At 47.3% G+C, this 21,692-nt stretch overlaps 1 protein-coding gene across 1 annotated transcript in view; it reads left to right on the top strand.

The window, feature by feature from the left end:
- LOC308554518 (myosin-16-like) overlaps positions 1 to 21,692 on the top strand; it is a gene marked incomplete at its 5' end in the record, with an annotated part of 32,418 nt that extends 10,726 nt beyond the window's left edge. The window contains 20 exon segments of the mRNA XM_081131736.1: positions 214 to 352; positions 722 to 841; positions 844 to 989; positions 1,862 to 2,032; positions 3,470 to 3,649; positions 5,223 to 5,349; positions 6,090 to 6,148; positions 6,471 to 6,558; positions 6,931 to 6,962; positions 6,964 to 7,052; positions 8,241 to 8,361; positions 11,699 to 11,835; positions 13,206 to 13,287; positions 15,324 to 15,497; positions 16,833 to 16,950; positions 16,953 to 17,056; positions 18,639 to 18,662; positions 18,666 to 18,809; positions 19,410 to 19,610; positions 20,675 to 21,692. Of these exon segments, the coding sequence (XP_080987862.1) occupies positions 214 to 352; positions 722 to 841; positions 844 to 989; positions 1,862 to 2,032; positions 3,470 to 3,649; positions 5,223 to 5,349; positions 6,090 to 6,148; positions 6,471 to 6,558; positions 6,931 to 6,962; positions 6,964 to 7,052; positions 8,241 to 8,361; positions 11,699 to 11,835; positions 13,206 to 13,287; positions 15,324 to 15,497; positions 16,833 to 16,950; positions 16,953 to 17,056; positions 18,639 to 18,662; positions 18,666 to 18,809; positions 19,410 to 19,610; positions 20,675 to 20,875 (2,457 nt within the window). The 3' untranslated portion in view covers positions 20,876 to 21,692.

Raw genomic sequence — 21,692 nt, 5'->3', positions numbered from 1 at the left:
TAGATGACTAAACTGAGACCAGAAAGGTTAAACGAATGCAGTGACTATATTGCAGAGCATCTGGTCTGGGCTCCTGGCAGAAAAACAGGCCTCCCTGCCAGGGTGTGTGTGACCTCCAGAATCCACACCACGGTGCGGTGGCAGTGTTGTGGCCTCCACTCTGGAATGAGAAGTCAGGAGGTTCTTGGCTTTCTCTTCCCTGTGGCCTTGCAGGTTGCCTTTGACGTGTTGGGCTTCAGCGCCGAAGAGAAGCTCGGCGTTTATAAGCTGACTGGGGGCATCATGCACTTTGGCAACATGAAGTTCAAGCAGAAGCCCAGAGAGGAGCAAGCTGAAGTGGACACCATGGAGGGTAGGTGTTGGGCTGGGGCCAACCTGGGAGAACACAGCCAGTGGCAGGGGTTCACTGCTCCCCAGGGCTTCATGCACATTTCAAAGATAAGCTGTAAAGCAAGAATGTTCCTTGAATGTCCATACAATGATATTCTCAGAGAGAAATGACAGAGAATCAGAGATATGATTTTGGTTTCTATACTCTGCTTTGCCACTTGACCTTGAGGGAATGTGGAAACCATCTCAGACGTCTACTTTTTCATTGGCAACATGGGGTCTCCTCCACTCTCCCCTCACCCACTACTCCATCAAAATAGACCATACTAAGTTTTGCCATTCAGGGCACCATCTTTCTTTCACTCACCTGTTTTTTTCCATCCCTGCTCAGTGGCTGACAAAGTCGCCCATCTCATGGGTCTCAATTCCGGGGAACTCCAGAAGGGTATCACCAGGCCTCGGGTCAAAGTAGGCAACGAGTTTGTGCAAAAAGGCCAGAACATGGAACAATGCACAACTCCATTGGGGCGCTGGGCAAGGCTGTCTACGACAAGATGTTCAAGTGGCTGGTGGTCAGGATCAACAAGACCTTGGACACAAAGATGCAGAGGCAGTTCTTCGTTGGTGTGCTGGACATTGCTGGCTTTGAGATCTTTGAGGTGCTTGACCTTACCTTTTGTCTCTCCTCTTACAAGCTACTTTTCACCACAGTTCTCGTTTCTCATCTTGAAGTGGGAATGAGCCAATCTCAGTTTGTTCCTGGGTCTCTGACTTTTGGCCTTCAGAAAATTTCACCTTCGTTTGCCTAGTCATAAAGAATGATAATGGATAGAATGAGTGGTGTGCTGGAGCTGGCCTGTACTGGCTTACAAGAACTGATTGTTAAATTTTCTGGAATTTTGTGAGCCAGTTGACATCATGTTGATAAATGGCCCTGGTGTGAGTATTTTTACCATGGAAATTGGCCAACATTACAATTCTTTGGAGAGAGGGGAAAGAGTTGATTTACCAGTACAACGTTGGTGGCCTCCCACTTCTTGCCCACAGAAATGAGACTCAGTTCTTGTCAAAAGGCTTGTGTTGCGGGGTCAAGAGGGGTTTGCCTTTATAATTGGAAGTGGCATGATTAGGAGCCAGTAGACTTCTTCTGGACTCGGGTTGGCCATCAACTAGTTTGTGTGGCCTTAAATAATTTCCATCCCTGGGAAGAAAATGGTTCTTTCCACAAAGATTTTTGTTAACTACACTGGGCCAGAGTCTGGCTGTCTAGGTTTTGGTCCTGGCAGCAGCACTGTGTGGCCAGGGGCACGTACTTAAGTTGCTCTGTCTTTGGAGGGAGGGTAACAGAGAAGGGCTTCTCACAAGGCTGATGGGGCCACTGACGAGGTGGTCGGTGTTAAGGCATTTGGGACAGTGCTGAACACGGGTTGGCTGTTGGCAGATTTTAGCTGTTTGTGGCTCATCACTTGGCTCTGGGAAAGGCTCTGTCAGTGTCTGGGCTGAGACCCCTCTTTCTGTTCTCCTGCTGCAGTTCAACAGCTTCGAACAGCTGTGCATCAACTTCACCAATGAGAAGCTGCAACAGTTCTTCAACCACCACATGTTCGTGCTGGAGCAGGAGGAGTACAAGAGGGAGGGCATTGAATGGGTCTTCATAGACTTTGGCCTCGACCTGCAGGCCTGCATCAACCTCCTGGAAAAGGTAAACTGCTTCTCAAAGGAGGGGCTTGGAGAGAGAACGGGGCCCTGACCGGGGCTCACATCAGGAGGGAATTTCACTGGGGTCTGCAGGGAGGCAAAACCTAGATTCAGGGCGGTCAGCAACACTGCTGATGACCTTGGTCAGTCTGACCTTTAGATTCTTCCCTGCAAAATGGGTACAACAGTGACTGCAGTGACCACGGTTAGTTGGGCTGTTGTTTGCCTTAACCCATTAGATCATCACAAGCTACCATATATGCAGGATAAATTATTATAACCATTTCACAAATGACAACATTGAGGCACAGAGAAGGGAAGTCACTTGTCCAAGGTCATACAACCTATGAGTGGCAAAGTCAGGCTCTCCCCCAGGCAATCTAATAATCTCTCCTGTAATCACACCATAGAGATTTTGGTGGTTTATCAAATGGCTTAGTTCAAGAATAGATACTGTTAGATTAAATTTGGAAAAGGGATAGAAAAAGAACATTAAGAGGACAGATGACCAAATTTGAACAAAGTCTGTTCATAGTATTACACCAATGTTAATTTCCAACGTTTTCATTATTGTACAAAGTAATAATGTTACTATTTGGGGAAGTTGAAGGAAGGGTATATAGGAATGCTTTACATTGTTTTTGCAAGCCTGAAATTATATCAAAGTGAAAAGTTAAAAAATGAAAAAAGAATGAACATATCTTGTCTCTTAGGCTCATCCTTAGGCCCATCATAGAGAACCTCTATCATCAAGATAGCCAGGGGTCTCTGGTATGGGCTCAGCATTAACCCTCCAGGAAAAGAGTCTCCAAAACCAGGCTGCATGCATGACTCACCCATCCCCCAGCACCTACAAATATCTCCCTGTCCCTCTGCCACAAAGCTTGGGACGTTCTCATGCTTGAGCTTTGGGGTTAAGCACTACTGTCTTCCGAAGTCTTCTTTTAAAATCCAGACCTTCCATGGAAGGGGGAATATTAAAGCACTCATACATTTATGAGCTCCCCTTTTTTTGTGTGAGAAGAGACCTAGAACGACATGAGGCCCCTGAGTAACCAGGAATGTCACTGAGGGAGTGGAGGAGATAAAAGCAGATAAATTAAACCCAGAAAGGTCAGGCGTTATTGATCTCACCCTTTCTGAGGGCCAACCCTGCCTGGCACCAGTTTGGGTGGAGTTAACATGTGGAGAGCCATCTGCTCCCTTCAGACTTCAGTCTTCCCTTCTGTTGGGTTACATGAACTCTAGCCTCTTTCAAGTCTAAGAGGTCATGGCATTTGAAGACCAGACCGTGGAGAACCAGGCACCATTCCCAGAGTTCTGCTTCCTGGCCACATGGGTGTGTGGGGCAGCCCTCCCACCAACCCCAGGCCAACGCCAAAGTGTCCCCTTTGTGATCCTGTGGCCTCCTCTAATGCCATCTACTCCTCTTCTCTTCTAGCCCATGGGCATCTTCTCCATCTTGGAGGAGCAGTGCGTCTTCCCCAAGGCCACCGATGCTACATTCAAGGCAGCCCTCTACGACAATCACCTGGGCAAGTCCAATAACTTCCTCAAACCCAAGGGAGGAAAGGGCAAGGGGCCTGAGGCCCACTTTGAGCTCGTCCACTATGCAGGCACGGTAAGTATTACCCTGTGGCGACCTGCTGGCTGCTGTTCCCTCTTGTTATTACAGGTCCATTCTGACACACTCCTCCAGAGGCTTCCTGCCTCCAACTACTACAGCCACAATAGAATAGGGTGATCAGCTCATTGACATGAACTCCAGCTCATAGTCCCTCATCACTTCTTCAACTGAAAATTCAAAAAATATCCAGCCTAGGATGCCTGCTAGGGGGCAACCAACAGTTTTGCCCTTAGAACTGCCAGGGCCACACCATTGTCTACAGCCCTTGGTTTGACAGCTGAACTTCAGTCTTTGTCAGAAATGAGAACACTAGGGGGAAAAATTCCATGAGCCCATTAATTATTCCTCAAATGATTAACTTACCTCTCTGACAGCTTGTGGCTGCCAAACGTAGAAGATGACATTTACAGAGTGGCTTTTCACTCATGACAAACTCAGTCCTTGGGGAAGGGGGAAATTAAGTGCAAGTAGGACTCTATTTGATTCCATTTGATTAATTGATAGGAAAGACAACATTAGTCCATCCAGCTTGTAAGAATGTATTTGGCTTCCTTGATATTTCAGTATTGCCACAAATGCCAATGTTCCTGTTACCACAAGAGTTTATTGGCCCTCCTTGAGTTTAACTGCAGGGAAATAGCAGCCTTAGGACAGAGCCATCAGGAAAGCTGCTGTTGGATTGAGCATTGGTACCAAGATTTTATAATCTCATCAACCATAACAATGTCAATTACTGGAAAAATGAATAGTGCTGACACCTAGAACAAACAGTAGGGTTGGGGCCAAATGCAGTGCTCTACCCATCTCTCACACTGAAATGAGGAGTGATGTAATATTTATAGCAATGGAATATTCTAAGTCAAATGGGGGTGCTGTGCTTCCAAGAAGGCTTTAAAATAAAGCCCAGAGATTACAAACATCTATGCACTATGTAGGAGATGAAAAGCCCAAAGGTTTGAGCTTCTCATCTGCTCCCTTGATTCTTGGTAATCAATGAAGGGATCTGAAAGGCTCCTTCCTCTTTGCCTTTCCAGTTGGTGCCACAGACAAATGGAAAACAGAAATTTGTGGGTGTCCAATTATCTGGACACATGGAGCCCCAAGTTCTGAATGAATGCCCCCCTCCCCCCAATTCCACCAGGCAATGGCCCAGGGGATATGTGCTCCTCAGCAAGGAGAGACCAAATGCCCTCGTAGGGAATTGTCCACTGGTCAAGGCCAGTCACTGACAGCAAGATTAGCTCACCTGAGTGGAAGAAGACCCAGGGGTCAGGGAGGCTCAGTGTGGTCAGCAAAGCAAGGCATACAAGAGAAGGTCACAGCCCCATAGAGAGCAGCTGGGAGTCCTGGTTTGTGGGCAAAGCCCAGAGGTGGAGTGTCCTAGACAGGTAAACTCCAAATGCCCAAGAAACTAGATGATGGGGCCTTTACCTGGGACATCCCAGGACTCCAGGAAAGTCATCAGGACAAGAATGGAAGCACCAAAAGATGGGAGATTGGTCTTGTGAACTGAGAGCAGGTGAAGCTGTAGATAGAAATGTAACCACTGGCATTTACCCCTTCCCAGGTGGGTTACAACATCACGGGCTGGCTGGAAAAGAACAAAGACCCCCTGAATGAAACAGTGGTGGGCTTGTTCCAGAAATCAACACTGTCAATCCTGGCCCTTCTCTTCAAAGAAGAGGAGGCTCCAGGTATGGCTAAAGCCTTGTTGTGTCCAGTCTCCCTGTGCTGGTGAATTTTAGTGGCCAAAATGGAAAGAAAGAAACAAAACAATTTATTGAGCTCTTGTTGGATTGTAGGATGGGTGGATGGATGACATGTTGCTTGAGGTAGGCCATGGAGGATGCTGCCATAGAGGGATGCAGATGCATCCTGGGAGCCTCCATCAACTGAATTGATCACTGGGTCCATATCACCTCTAGACAGAACAATACTGCTTTGGAAAAGTTGATGCCCAAAAGCTCTGTGCTTATTTTCTGCTTCCTGCTCACCTTTGTCTGAGGCAAACGCCAAGCCCAGCCTTGCCTCCAACTCAGTCCAGGTTGTGTGACCCATAGGGGAATACCCTGGGTGAGAGCTGCCCAATGGGGCTGCCACTCAGTGGGGCAAGAGCTGCAAATCTCCTCCAGCTCAGAGATGTTTTCACCACAAACTCGCAATTCTCCAGATAGTCTGTGGGCTCTTCCTCCTCCCCAGTCAATGGAAGTAGTTTGTCTCCTTGTGCCAGCCCTAAATCAGGGAACAGAGCACTCCTTTTGGCAGTAATGCCACAGTCAGCCCATTAGCCCACTCCCTGGTAGGTCTTATTTTCCTGGGGGGAAGGCCTCACCTTACCTAGGCCCCCAAAAAACTTTTTAAAGCCAGAGAATGAATGTCCTTGAGGCAGCCCCCCATGCTGGGTGCTGATGTGAAACAAGTTTGTCTCTCTCAGCTGGAGGCAAGAAGCAGAAGAGAGGTTCCTCCTTCATGACAGTCTCCAACTTCTACAGGGTGAGTAGGGGCTGCCCCAGAGGACACCTTGCATTCAGTTCAGTGCACCTACCTCCCTCCTTTCAATGGTATGGTGGTCTGGCTGCCACCTCACAACCAAGGACAGGATGATTTCATTTCTATGACTATGGTTGCCTCTTGCATTCAAGGAGTCTGTTTCTTCTGAAAGGGTCACAGAATTAAAGGAATGTAGAGCAGAAAAGACCCTATCTCTAGGACACAAGAGCTTCCCACACTCAGGAGAGGTAGTTATTTAGAGTTGATGTCCTGCAGCACCAACACCAAGCTTTACTCACTGTTTTTCTTTTTCCTTCATCCCCAGGAGCAGTTGAACAAGCTGATGACCACCCTCCATAGCACTGCCCCTCATTTTGTCCGCTGTATTGTCCCCAATGAGTTTAAGCAATCAGGTACATCATGTGAACATGTCTCCCTGCTGGAAGTTCTCAGGGTCTGTGAATTTGGTGTTTGCTCCAAATTAAGTCCCCTTTCAATAACCAGGGATGATTGGGGCTAAATGGCACATGAATACATCTCCAACAATGGATCATTGTCTTCTAGCTGCTTTGTACAACAGAGTGGTGCCCACCCCGACAGAAGTTACACTCAGGAGAGCCTTTGGGTCTTTGCAGATTTGTGGGGGAGCAGGGATCCCTGGGCAGTGACAGGAGGAGACTGGGGTTGATGACATGGATACTCAGTTCAGCCTTCTTGAGTTCCAAAGAGTGGCCTGTCCCACCATAGGCTAGTGACTCCCCATCCTGTGCCCTCCCTCTTGGCAGGTGTGGTGGATGCCCACCTAATCATGCATCAATCAGCTGGCTTGCAATGGAGTCCTGGAAGGTATCCGTATTTGCAGAAAGGGTTTCCCAAACAGGCTGCAATACCCAGAGTTCAAACAGAGGTGAGTGAGTGGTGTCTTCCTGAAACTTTAAATACAGTTCTTGATTTCCAGAGATTGATTATTGATAAATATAATCCTATTGTCACAGACACTATGAGTACAATGATATATGCTGCCTCACTATCATTACTTCAGTACACATTGGCCCAACGTTCAACAGCCAACACCTGCATTTTTTTGCCTGAGAGAGCTTTCTCTGGCTGCTGGAGCCTGCTTTGCTACTTGGCAGGCTGAAAGTATCAGAAATGAATGCCTCCCCAGGAACAGCTTTCAACCAATGACTAAGGAGAGTTGATGTATAAATATTTCAGCTCCCTTACATTTCTGGTGGGCTAAGTCTGAGGTGTGTCCTATACTGGCTGTCAGATCAGAAAGTAGCACCTGGTAAATGTTTAACAATGGGCTCTCCAGGTTTAAAAAAAAAAAAAAGGAAACTCTGATCTGTAGTGTCTGCCTGTTTCCATGGTGTAAACACTCCCACCATGGCTGATTTTGAGCTACCAGTGTGGCATCACTGAATGTGGAATTGAGAAAAGATGAACACTATTCCCTCTTGTGAGCCAGTAGGTGCAGGTTCCAGCTTACCAATGCTCCTACTGTCCCCAGCACAATTAAGACCCAGTTGCCTGTTGTTATCACTAGCTTGATAGTATGCCTTTTATTTGCTTCTCAACCCAATTCCCAACTCTGCCACTTCCCAGTTAACTACTTGCACTTGAATCCTGCTCTCGGGGTCTGCTTCTGGGGGGGCCCAAACCAAGACCCCATCTTTGGGATTATTTTACTCCTCCCTCTCTACTTGCTAGAACAGATTGATGGAGTAGGAAGGGTCACCTGAGGTCATCTTGTCCAAGTCATCTGAAGTCCCTAATTGGGGAAGGCCTTGTCCAAGATCACAAAGGGGGCTGCTTGCAGGTCAGGAAAAAAAGTTTCTGCCTGGAAGAAAAGAGTTTGGTGTCCCCATTTCTACAAACACCTCCCCCTGAAACCCCAACCCATACTGACATTTAGTCCACAAAGTCTCCTGTCAGACCCATCCCTCTACCTGCTGTGGCATCTGTAAAAGAAGTCTATTCCCTAACTCAAGGGCCATGTCATAGATCAAGGGATAGCTGCATGGACGAGCTTTCATGCTGCCAGCTTGGAGATGCTGATGCCTGGATTAATGTTGTCACCCTCTCCTGACAGGTACCAAGTGCTGAACCCCAATGTGATTCCTCAGGGATTTGTAGACAACAAGAAGGCCTCAGAGCTGTTGCTTGGGTCCATCCACCTGGATGTAAATGAATACAAAATCGGACATACCAAGGTAGGGTCTCTCAGTGGTGCACCCTCCCTACCAACAATCAGCCTTGTTTTAGGAAGGTGAGCTTCAAGGTGTGAATTCCAGCTCTACCACTGGCCAGTTGCCTGTTTTGCACAAGTCTCTCAGCTAATGAGAGCCTCAGTTTCCTCCTCTGAAAAGTCAGGGCTCATAAGATCAGTCTCATGGGAGTTGGGGGTGATTAGAAGAAAAGTACATGAGAATCCAGGTCAGACAGAATGCTACTCAGTAAATGGTAGGATATTTCTTAGGATTGTATGAGCCCCAGAATTCTAAAAATAAAAGGAACCCGTCAGAATCAAGGTCCTGGATTTGACCAGGGCACAGCAGTACATGTGTGGTTGGGGTCTTCAGGTTAAGCACCATAATCCCAGCCCACCCACACCAAGAGGCCCAGCCCTGAGCTGTCAGGTAATTCAAGGTTGACTCAGATGGGGCAGCCACCTGATTCTGACTCACAGGGCCTGGGCTGTCCTTTGTCTGTCCCACTTCCTGGCCCCACAGGGTCCTGTCAGGATTGTTAGGGCCATCCAGGCTGACAGTGCAAGATGTCCATCTATAGCTATCCAACTAGACTGTACCCAACATGACAGCCAGCGTGACATGGCACTGGCTTTACAGTCAAGAATGTCAGGCTCATAGTCTGCCTCTGTGCAGCATGGAGCAGGTGACTTACCTCTCCTGGTCTCATGGGTGGCACAGCTTCTCCACAGGCCTGGTGTGGCTTGATGCATGTGAAAGCTCCAGCACAGGTATGCATCCAATACATCTGGTCATTCGGCAAATGCTCAGGGAGTTCCTCCTGTGTACCGGGCATATTTCTCAGCTCTAAGGTTAAACCAATGAACAGAGGAGGCATCCTTAGCTCCCTGGAGCTTGCTTTGTAGCAGTGGATATTAACAGAATTGTAATACTGCTCCAGAATCTGCCAGAACTGTTAGCTTTGGCCTCCTTCACAATTAATATGTGCTAGGTGTAGCTAAATTGACTTACAGGAACACTCCAGATTTTGTCATAGAATCATTAAATACTTGAGCTGGAGAGAGCCTCAAAGACAAGCTCCTTCCCCTACCCCACATTTGACAGATGGGAAACAAGAAAGCCTGGAGGTGGGGTGGAGATGACATACCCAATGTCATAGAACTAGGCAGGACAGAGCAGGCTTCAGGCTTTACAATTGTTGGTCGCGTGACCTGGAAAACTGGGGCTAACATCACCAGTATGACACAGTCTGACACAGCTGCCGCCTGAGCAAACATACTGCATCTTGCTATTATTCAAGGGTTGCACTGGACACTTCAGGTCCAGGTAAAGGCCCGGAGGTGCTGGGGACAGCTCTGCTCTCTGAGGATCAGGCAGACTCTGGTGGCTAGGGCAGAACAGAGAACAGGGTGATTCTGCCTATACACCCTTATCCCTAATGTTGGCCCATGTGGGCCCCATTTCCTAGCCATATGCTCACTCCACTGCCCCTCAAAGACCAAACTTCAGTGCCAATTAATTTTGAAATATGAAATATTTTACCCCGTGGTGTTCAGCTCCCTGGGGTTTTTTGGTGGGAGAGGGGGACAGTGGTAAAAGGGATTATTCTTTTCTATTCTTTTCTTGTCAGTGTCCATAGCCTCCACATAAAGGATTTAATTAGGGCTCTACTCCCTCCCCCCACATATAGAATCACAGACTCTCAGATCTGGGAGGCCTTTAGGGTCCTACACTACCACTGGGTGGGAGAAGAGACCGAGGCCCCTCCAAAGGAGAGTGACTTGACCAAAGTCACATGGATATCCAAGGCAGGCTAAGGCCAAATGCAGGTCTCCTGGCTTCTTCTATCCTTCCAGAAGTTTCTATCATGTCCTACTGGAAGCCTATAAAAATATATTACATTATGAAACACACTAATAAAGCAACTACCCATAAGCCCACTTAAAAACCCAGAATTTAATCTTTACATCTCTTTCCTCTCCTTCCTTCCCACTCCCAGGAGTAGCCCTAGTCCTGAATGTTAACCATCCCTTTGCCTTTTTAAAAAGTTTTATAACATACCGGTTATGGCCCTGTTTTGCCTGGTTTCAGCTCCATAAAAGTATCATACTTGATATATTCTTCTGTGACAGGCTTTTTATCACTTAATCATGTTTCTAAGATTCATCCTTGCTGGCCGGTACATGACACCCGCTCACTGTCACTGCCATATCGCACTGCCTCAGATGGCCACGCCACAATTATCCTTTCAGTGCTGCTGTACACATCCTTATTCATGGCTCTATGCAGGGTTTTCTCTAGAACAAATTCTCAAACTTGGCTGTACATTAGAATCATCTGGGGGATTTTCAAACACATCAGTGCCTGAGTCCTGCCCCAGAAATTGTTTGAAATCACCTCTGTCCAGGCATCTGCATCTTTCCAAAGCCCTCCAGGTGAGCCAGGGTCGATATAATATGCTAAAGAGGACAGTTGCCTATTGCAAGGTGTGCAAACGTCCAATTTGACAAGAGAATGCCAACCATTTTCCAAAACTGTTGAACCAACTCACCTTCCCCTTGACCCACATCCTTGCCAACACTTGTTTTATCGGAAGTCCTAAAAGGTTGAGGTGGGGGGAGAGGTGAATGGTATCTTGTGACCTAAGTTTGCATTTCCCTGGTCTTGTTTTCCTGGGGATGAGTCCCACTGACACACCAGAGCTGGATGCCTGAAATTGTGCAGCATTGGTACAACTCTGTCTCCTTTCTAGAAAGTCAACCCCCCCGCAATCACTACCCCCTCTTCCCACTCCCAGGTCCCATGAGACCATGACTATCCATAGGCTGCTTTGCATGGTGGTATAAAAGGGAGGTCCCTTGACACCCCTGGCTGCTAGGCAATCACAGCGGTGGGGATTATAATGATCTCACATTTTACTCAGAGCTTCATAGTTTACGAAAGTACTTTTCTACCTGTTATCTCATTTAATCCTTAGAGTAACCCTCAAAGGAAGGGATCAACATTCCCATTTCACAGATAAGGAACTGATGCCCTAAGATGTGAGAAAATATGTTCAAGATGACCCAGCTAGTAAGTGCAAGACCAGGGCTGGAGCCTATAGGAGAATCCAAGGGCAAGAGGAACTAGACACTGAGCCTGGCAATGGCCCTGCTACTGGAGGTGTCCAGGCTGAAGCCAGCTAATTCTGAGGGGCCTCAAACACCAGCACCAGACTGTGTCTTTTAACTCTTAAAGACCCTTCTGAATCTCTGGTGCTTTGATTTTAACCACACACACCCCAAGTGGTTGCCACTGGTGACATCTGGGCTATTTTCAGATAAGTGTGACTTTCTTCCAGGTGTTCTTCCGAGCAGGCATCCTGGCCAAGCTTGAGGACATGCGGGATGAACGTCTAGCCAAGATCATGACGATGTTACAATGTCGGCTCCGGGGTTTCCTTATGAGGGTCGAGTTCAAGAAGATGCTGGAACGAAGGTAGCACACACAAACACCAATGGGGCAGGACCACTGAAGCCACACACATCCACAAGGAATGACCAGGGACCCCACCACACACACACTGGTCAGCTCCATTAGTGACATGGTGCAATGAAATGAGGGGAGGGTGCCGATGTCTTGGCTGGACCAAAGAACCCTGTTCGGGGGCTATATTTGTTTCCTAGGGCTGCCAGGACAAAACACCACAAACTGGGTGTCTTAAAACAACAGAAACTTATTTTCTCATAGTTATGGAGGTTAATAGTCTGAAATCAAGATGTTGGCAAGCCATCCTCCCTTTGAAGGCTCTAGAGGAGGTACCTTTCTTCTCTCTTCCAGTCCTGGTAGCCCCAGGCATTCCTTGATTGCGGCTGCATCACTCCAATCTCTGCCTCTGTCTTCATAAAGCCTTCCTCTCTGTGTCTGTCTTCAAATCATCTTCCTTCTTTTTATAAGGATACCAGTCATCTTGGGTCAGGGTCCCACTCTATTCTAATAATTCCAGTATAACTCTCCTTAACCTCAGTAATTTTACATCTGCAAAGACACTATTTCCAAACAAGGTCATATTCACAGACACTGGGGTTAGGACTTCTACATATTTTGGGGGAGGGGACACAATTGTATTCAGAACAGGGACCACCTAAAATAAACCCTTCTCCCTAAAGTGTATAAGCTACTTTCACAGCCATCCCTTTACTTGATCCATATGATGATGATGCTGTGAGAGGGATGTGGGAGGGTCAGTACCCCCATTTTACAGATGTGGAAACTGAGGTCAGAGGGGCTAAGGAACTGGACCAGGTTCATACAGAGTCAGGATAAGAACACAGAAATCCTCATTCCAAATCCCTGCCCTCAGAATCTTGGTTTTTAGCCATCTCCCTAAAACAGTAATTAGAAAATATCTCAAGCTGCCCTGCTTGACCTGTGGGTGACTCTGGCAATTTGTGGTCATAGAATTAGTAATAATAATAGTAATGGATAAATAATAACAACAATGAAGTCCTGATATCCAGCATCAGGCCCTCTGTGACCCCAGCTGAAGGCAGGAACATCAGTTAGGGGCTGAGTGGTAGAATGGCAGCCCAAGCCAGCCTAGGGCCTTGGTGCACAGGAAGTTGTTGGCAAATGACAATCAAATGAAAGTGCAAGGGACGTGAAAGGGTGGATTCCAAAGACTGCTGATATATGGGATTTAGGGACTAATGGGTGATTTCCATTGAGGGAGTAGAAGGAGAGGAAATGCAGGAAGAAATGAGTGGTCTCTCTTAGCTTTGTGCTGTCTGAGAGGAATGGTTCCATCAGGGAGGCCAGGTCCTAACACTTTCATTTTTACCCATGCAACCCTGAATTCTCTTTTGCAGAATTGGCTTGAAAGTCATCCAGCGGAACACACGCAAGTTCCTAGAGCTGCGTTTCTGGGGCTGGTGGAAGCTCTACAACAAGGTGAGGGCTGAGCGCCAGGCCAGTCAGAACTTTTGCTGTCTATGGGCTGGGAGCCTCAGTTCCAGACAGATAGAAGTGCCTTTTGGGGGTGGAAAGCCACAGGATGCTGCAAGGACAGTCTAAAAATGAAAGTGCCTTGGAGTTGGAGGAGTCTACCCTCCTTCCAGACAGGGGCTAATTCCTCCCTCAGAAAAATCATAGTGTGTCTTCCCACCTTTCATCTAATCTTTCAAAATAAAATACACTTAGAATGGAGAGGAACCCCCACAGACACACTCCTCTGCAGAAAGTGGGCTTGGTTTGCAGTGCCTTGCCCCTGGGGGTTGAGGCATCTTCAACTCCTTTAGTGAAATCATTCTTGGCGTCAGAGCTTAGCGACAGCAGGAACTCATAAGATCTGATATCTCAGTTCCTAGGTTCTCCCAAGACAGCAGTGAGGGCAGTGTGAGACAGCCAGGTGATGGGGCTGCAGGTGCCCCAAGCAGCCAGGCACCCTCAGCCAATGCAAGAGGCCATGAACCATCCTATTGCATGCAGGTTGAATCACACCAGATTATGGTGTCACACCTGGGGCCCCCACTGAAAGGAAACAACACTGGGCACCAGAGGAGGCCAGATGCAGGGCTGCCACATCCAGGAAACAAGAGAATGGTTGTCTCAAGGGGCAGCCATGTGGAGAATTAGGACAGGCTCTGGGTCATCTCTGGTAGCCCTGAGTCCCCCACAGCTCACACAGAAACTTCTTTCCCCTCCTGTAGAAAAAGTACTTTCAAACAATTGGTGCTGACCACACATTTAAAGGGAGAATAGTAAGTTCTGGATCACACAGGCCAATTCTCAAGCATCTGAGATTGCAGAGGGTTCTAGATGAACATTTTCAAAGTCCAGTCATCACCAGTGGGGAACCACCTGTTCTATGACTGACCTTTTTTCTCTACATCAACTCATTTTTATTTTGAAATTTTTATTTTAAAAGGAAAGTTCATTTCCTTTACCTGCTTTAATCTCATCCTAAGCAAACGTTATCCATAAAAGTATGGATTTGACAAGTTCTTTTTCATTTTTCATTTTTTAAAATTATTTATGTTATTATTATTAAAAATTATTTTTTAAAGTAACTATGTAACTAATAATCAAAGGGTTTTGATGCAATGCTTGAATCCATCTCACCTGCTCCCTTTGTGTATATATTTCCATTTGGGAAGTGCCAGACCTACAGCCCTTTAAGGTCCTTTCAAGGAGAGCACAGGTGATCACAGATGACAAGACAGAGCCTGGAAACTTCCCTGTTCTTTACTAGAAAGTAAAACTTCACTAATCAAACATGCAGGGCAAGGTCCTAGTCCAATGAGTAGAAACATGAAATAAAAATCCTTTACTCTTAGAATATTGACTAAATGCTAATTTTATTTAACTAAGCCAGGTAAGATGAGTCAAAGGAGAAAAATACTTTTTAGTAGAATTTCACTGAATAAAAAGTATGACAGAGCTGCAAGCTGTGGTGCTTACTATAACCTTTTTATGCAAACTTTGTCACTTTGGAGAACAGACACAAGAGAGACAGCCAAAGAGACATAAAATGATAGAGAAACAAAGAGATGGAGACAGGGAGAGAAAGAGAGAGATAAATACAGAGACAGAGAGAGACAGAGACAGAGATAGGAAGAGAGAGAGTGCACGCCCAATAAGGGAGAAAGGCGAGGGAAAGCAGAGTTGTGAATGTAGCCAGGGCTCCAAGCACACACAACTTACAGAACAGATGTAAACACTGAGTGCAGCTAGATGCTGAAGACCATCTAACTTCGTGTCTCTTGGGATCAAAGAGCATCCTGAGGATTGATCTTAAGCAAGGATGAGCCTTCCCTGTGAAGGCCAGAGAGGCTATGGCCTCTGAGGAAAAGGGCTCCTCCTCACAGCTGCAGCAAGAGTTGCTTTCCACCCCAGTGGGGATATGAGGCCCATCTGGCAGAGCCCACAGCCCACCTCCTAGCCCCCTGGGAAAGCCCATCTCCCTAACACTCTATGGTATTGCTCAGGTTAAGCCCCTCCTGAATGTGGCCCGGCAAGAGGAGGAAATGAAGGCCAAAGAGGAGGAACTGAGGAATGCCATGTCCAAGACACAGGAGCTGCTAAACAAGGTCAAAGATATGGAGGAGAAGGTGGCCACACTCAGCCAGGAGAAGAATGACCTCAACATCCAGCTACAGGCCGTACGTGGGGCCCTGAGGGAGGGACAGGAGCTGGGGGTCTTGGCAACTGCCCAGACCTCCAGGGTTGCTATGAGTCAGGCCCAGGGATGGAGGGAGGATGGGCCTTCTGAGAATCATGTGCCTCCAGACTACAGGGAATTTCCAGCCTTCTCTTTTGTTCATTGTAAAGTCAACCTTGACCCAACTACCAAAATGCCTCCATCAAATTCTTATTTGCCCACAGCAACAGGCTGGGCACGCACAGATATGCTGGGCCTGCGGGGATGGTTCAGACCTGGGACCACAAGATGTGGTGGGAGGAGACCCCACAGTGAGCCTGGTTCTGCTGTGGGACCTCAGAACTTGCCCTCTTTGCCTGTCAAGTAGAAACACAGCAGGGAGAACAAATGACCTAGTTTCCATGGGTGCCTAACTCAATGGTCCCCCTACCCCTGCACTCCAATATAATGACTCCAGTCACTGCAGTGACCCTCCTGGTTTACCAAGGATCCTTCTCTGATTTGACCCTCACAACCACCCCTTAAGATGCCCAATTTTCACATGTATCCTACAGGGTAGAAAACTCAGCTTGACCAACATTTAGAGACTTCATCAAGGTCCCAAGCCCATCAGTAGAAAGCCCACAACTGGGAGGGGTTCGATTCTATCTTGGGTTCTTCCTGCTTAACATTGTTTCTTCATATCCTCTTAATACCCTGAGAAGTTTCTTAAGCTGAGAACCTTATTTTATGTTTGGGAAGACTGAGGCCGGTGACACCATAGTAATAAAAAGATCTTTCATTTATGGAAGTACCTCATGTGTTTCATCCCTTTATGCCTCACAATGACTGTTTCCCTTATTTTGCAGAAAAAAATCTGAATTTCAGTAAAGTTATGCCATGAACCAAAAGTCACATAGCTAAGCAGGTCTTCTGCTTCTGTGGCCAGTTGTCTTATACCATTGACCCCATCTTGGGGACACCCCAGTGGGTTCCCCAGGTTGTCCTTCCTCTTCCACTTATTGCCTGTGACTTTGACAGCTCCACCCCTGCTAAAACCTTAAGGTGCATCTGATCACCTGGAACCTCCTAAAAATGCAGATTCAGATGCAGCAGATCTCAGATGGGGCCTGAGATTTTGCATCCTAACCAACTCTCAGGTGCTGCAGTTGGTATGGGGACTACGGTCCTAGACTTCACTTTGTTATACACATCACAAAGGTGCTCAGAGCTAGCCCAGCCCCTGTTTAGCCCCAAGACATACTTTAGGGCCCATCAGCCCAAGGATTGTCCTCCATCTTGGTCCCCTGTGGGTGCCTGGACCCCTGAGTTTGACGGGGGCTCTTTCTTCCATCAGGAACAAGAGAACCTAATGGATGCTGAAGAGCGCCTGACTCAGATGATGAAAACCAAAATGGAGCTGGAGAGCCAGATCGGGGACATGCGGGAGCAGCTGGAAGAAGAGGAGGGCACGGCTGCCTGAGTGCCCACAAGCGCAAGCTGGAGGGGGAGCTGAGCGACCTGAAGCGTGACCTGGAGGGCCTTGAGACCACGCTGGCCAAGACGGAGAAGGAGAAGCAGGTGAGGAGGCCTTGGGCTCAACCACGCTCCTCTCAGGGTCAGGGAACCCCCAGCCTGCTCACCCTGCAGGGTCACAGCTAGAACTGCACAGCAATGCTTTCCAGGACCCTAGCCACCAGCCACATAAGGTTATTTTTTTAATCTTCACCTAAGGATATGTTTATTGATTTTAGAGAGAGAGGAAGGGAGAGAGAGAGAAACATCAATGTGAGACAGAAGCATCAATGCGAGAGAGGAACATCGATCGGTTGCCTCCCACATGCACCCCAAACAGGGATCAAACCCAAAACCTAAGTACGTTTCCTGACTGGGAATTGAACCACAGGCTTTTGGTATACGGGATGACGCTCCAACCAACTGAGCCACCCAGCTGGGCCACATGGGGTTATTTTAACTTAATTCAATAAAATTTTAAATGTGGTTCCTCAGTCAACCTAGCCACATTTTGACTGCTCAATAGCCACACGTGGCCAGTCCTACCATGTTAGACAAAGCAATCTGAGAACATGCATTGTTACAGAAAGTTCTTTTGGATAGAGCAGCTGCATGAGAGGGCCAAGAAAGCCATGACTGATGTGTGTGTGCTGCCTGCTGCTGGTGGGAGGGGGCCTGGGCACCCAGGCCAGGCGACCTGCCGGGGACCTGGCTATCCTAGGCATAGAAGGCCACCCCCTCCCCTCATGAGTCACTATGGAGTCCTGGCACCCTGCCAGTGGGGGTGTGGTCCTTGCTTTGAGGAGACTGGAGACCACAGGAATATTTATAACCTACAGATGATCATGTGAGAGATTAGAGTGTGTGGCCTGGGCATCAAAGGAGCCATCAATGTGGGCTCATCTGGGCAGGCTTTGGGCAAGGAGGAACATCAAACCAGCCTTGAAGGGAGGGTTAGTAAAAGGAAAATGGATGCTGTGCCCAGGAGCTCAGTGGTGGATGTTGGCGAGATGGGCTGCCAAGTGTTTTTACCCCCAGTATCCCTTTGGGTGCTCACATGGACCTTGAGTAGTAGATACTATGTATCCCACTTTAGGGCTGAGAAAATACAGATTTTTCTTATCAGATTTTTCTTTTCTCACACTTGACTGAAGTTCCAGGAGCTTGGGAACATTGTCAGTATAATTTGGTGGTATGTCCCAAGAGACCCATACACAGCACACAGTAGGCCCTCCATGAATATCTGTGGAATGAATGTAAGAACAAGTGAGCAAAACGACTAACTGAAGGTCACACAGGGGCTGGGTACGGACCTTCCTCTTCCTACTCTAGATCTGTGCTTTTCCCACCCTCTGTGTTATGTCCCTCTTGGAGGAGACAGCAAAGAGTTTGGCTGGAGAGCATCAGGCTGGTGTTCACAGGCTTGGAAGGCCTGGTTGCGCATGAGCCTGCCTCCTCCCCTTATACTTGGAAGGACATGGGAGCATGGAGACCCCTTCCACCAAACCCCAGCAGTGTGTCAGCGAGGTTCCTCAAGTCAACCACTTGGTCTTCAAGAGACTGGGAGACAAGGTTCCTCATCTTTCAAAGGTACTATGGGCCTGGATGCAGACCCAGCTCCAGCTCGTGCTCTTCTGGTTTCTTACAGGCTGCCCGCATGGCAGAAGAGCTCTGACAAGAGCAGGACCACTGCATGCACCTGGAGAAGATCAAGAAGAACTATGAGATCACCATCAAAGACTTGCAGGCCAAGATGGAGGAGGCTGAGCAGCTTGCTCTGAAAGGAGGGAAGCGCACAATCATGAAGCTGGAAACCAGGGTGAGGGCAACATTGAGCTGAGCCAGGAAAGAGAAAATGGAGATATGGCCAGGCTGGAGGAGGGCGGAGGTCTTTTCCCAAAAAACATGCCCAGCATTTGATGAGGAATTGGGTTTTTCCAGAGCTAGGAAAGAAAAGGAAATTGAGGCAATAGCTCAATTTATTTATACAAATGTCTCTTCTACTCCTCATCTCCCTGTTATCTCCCTCAGGATGTCCTTAGCCTCCAAGCAGAGCAGTTTCCAAAATTCTTCCTCTTTCTTTGTTACTAGTCTTGATTTCCAACATTATTCCTCTCTTATCACTCACTTAAAACAAGCCTTAGTCTTTACTTCATGGAATGTTGGAGCTGGAAGGGCCCAGGAGGTTTGGTCACCTTTTCTGACCCCTAGTTCCCCCATTTCCCAAAGGAGGAAATTGAGGTTCAGGAAAAGTGACCATCTGACGACAGCAGGGCCTGACCCCTCCTGTCTAGGGCTCACCTGTTAACCTCTAGGTAGGAAGTGGACACTATAACCACGACACCCCTGTCCAAGGTCACTGAGCTCTGAAGTTCAAAACATACATTCCCTCAGCTGCATTCCTCTCTTCCTTCTTCAGATCAAGGAACTAGAGACAGAACTGGACGGTGAGCAGAAACAGCATGTGGAGACAGTCAAGACTCTGCGGAAGAATGAGCGTCGCCTGAAAGAGCTCATCTTCCAGACAGAGGAGGACCACAAGACCAACCAGCGTATGCAGGAGCTGGTGGAGAAGCTGCAGAACAAGCTCAAGGTCTATAAGCGGCAGATTGACGAGGCGGTAGGTGTTCACCACACATCTCTAATTCTCCCTTTCTTCCCAACCCAGGTCTCAAGCCTTGGTTAGAATTAACCACAGAAAAGGAATAAAGTATTGGCCAAAAGACAACTTTCATGAGTCTTGTATCCGTGGCACTTCATCCTCACTATCATGTGAGAAGTGGACTGGACACTACACACTGACAATAAGAATTTGTAAAAACTAAACTTATTCTCTAAGAACACCTGTGTTAACTGAAGTACCCACTGCAGGGTATGCTCTAAAACTGGGGAAGGTCTTAGCTCCCTTCGTCTTTCTTCCACTACCCCTGTGGCCTCTGCCAGGATAACCTCTCCCTCCTGGTCATACTGTTAAACACAAGGACCCATCCTTACCTGATCCTCCTGATGCAAGGAGGAAAGCTAATGTTTTTAGTCCATTTCACAGCTGAGTAAATCAGCCAATGTCGAGTATTTATGTTAATGCTATTCAATGTTAAAGTCAAAGCCAAATGGTTAGCAAAAGTGACTTCAAGTCTCAATCCTACACCACATGTCCACCTACCACCATCATCCAAGACATAGATATTTGACTCTGCTATCATTTTCTGCCAGTTCTGGGGCCACCATGTTGAATCCAGCAGCCACCTACCCACCCAGTGCCCTTCCCCAAAGGCTCAATAAAGGCTAGGCATACAGTAAATATAGTCTAAACAAAACAAGTACAACTCTACTAGTAAGGCAAGAGGATGGGAAATGTGTGGCAGTGGGTAGGGGAAGCAATAAATCCACAACTTCCAAGTGGGGCCCCAATAACTAATGCCTAAAACCACAAAGTATAGAAGTAGCAACAGAGCACATTTTATTTAGAAATATGGACATCAAGGTCAAAATTAATCATCTAAAAGTGTTGAAGATAGTTGTCCATGGTGAGCTGGACAATGATCATGACCCAGAACAGCTTTGTTTTGTAACAAGCCTTACAGAACAATTCCACTCTTAGGTGACAGTGCAGAACAGACAACAAAACACATCTAACCAGAACAAGCCGGGTTCACACCCCATTTTCCACTGTCTTTATTGTAGGAGGAGCAGGCCAACCAGACCTTGGCTCGCTACAGGAAGACAGTGCATGGGCTGGATGATGCTGAGGAGCGGGCTGGCATGGCTGAGACTGCTTTGAACAAGCTGCGCACCAGACACCGTGTGGCTGGCAAAGGCATCACCTCTGTGGAGATCATCCAGGTGTCCAAGTCAGCCTCCTCTAAAACCCTTTCTGAGGAGTGAAGTTCTCCATGTCCCAGTCCTCAGCCGGTAGGTGTGGATTCCACTCTCAACGGCTCGAAGTTCACCTTTCCTGCTCCTGTTTTGTTCCTTCAGACTTCTATGCTTCTTGGCTTCCATTCTGCCATGCCCTGATCTCACACACTGGGAACCCCAAAGCTTCCCCTATCCCTTCAGCTGCAACACTCCCACTCTAGAATCTGAAAGCTCTTGGGTATCTGTATCACAGGTGCTGGTAGTCATGATGCGTCCCCATCTGAGTGGAAGTTCATTGAAAGCAGGTTCCATATCTGGTGCCACTTGACAAACAGGTGCTAAGTACAAGCTTGTTTTCACTGGACAACCATACAGACATTTGCAAGCTTATAGGCAATATGTATTCATATTTCACATCCCCCGGAAAATCATTATTCTTGAGGATCTCATCAATACTGGTTGGATTTAGATATATAAATTAAGGAAATAATAATCACAGTACCATTTCTTGAGCACTGAGTGCAGGTGGAATTTTAGGGGGATAATTTAAAATAGTCCTTTCTTATTTTCCTTAATTTAGAATCAATTAGAAAGAATACAGGAGACAAATATATAAAAGCGTTATTATGCTATGATTCTAGATTGAGAATTTAATGAGTGTCCATCATGGGCATCCTTGTACTTCACCCCAGAATTAAAGGTACCTATAGAACTGGGGAGCAGCCCCTATTCCAAGGGGAGGAATGACCAGAAAGCATCAACCCTGCAGGTAGATCCAAAAGGAGAAATCAGATGGGATTCTTCTCTGCTTCCTGGTTCCTTCTTCCAAATCTAAGATAAATCA

The sequence above is a fragment of the Miniopterus schreibersii genome (genome assembly GCF_964146895.1).
Source record: "Miniopterus schreibersii genome assembly, chromosome: 3".
Lineage (NCBI taxonomy): Eukaryota > Metazoa > Chordata > Mammalia > Chiroptera > Miniopteridae > Miniopterus > Miniopterus schreibersii.
Note: the sequence above shows the minus strand (reverse complement) of the source record. Positions and strands in the feature narration are given on the sequence as shown.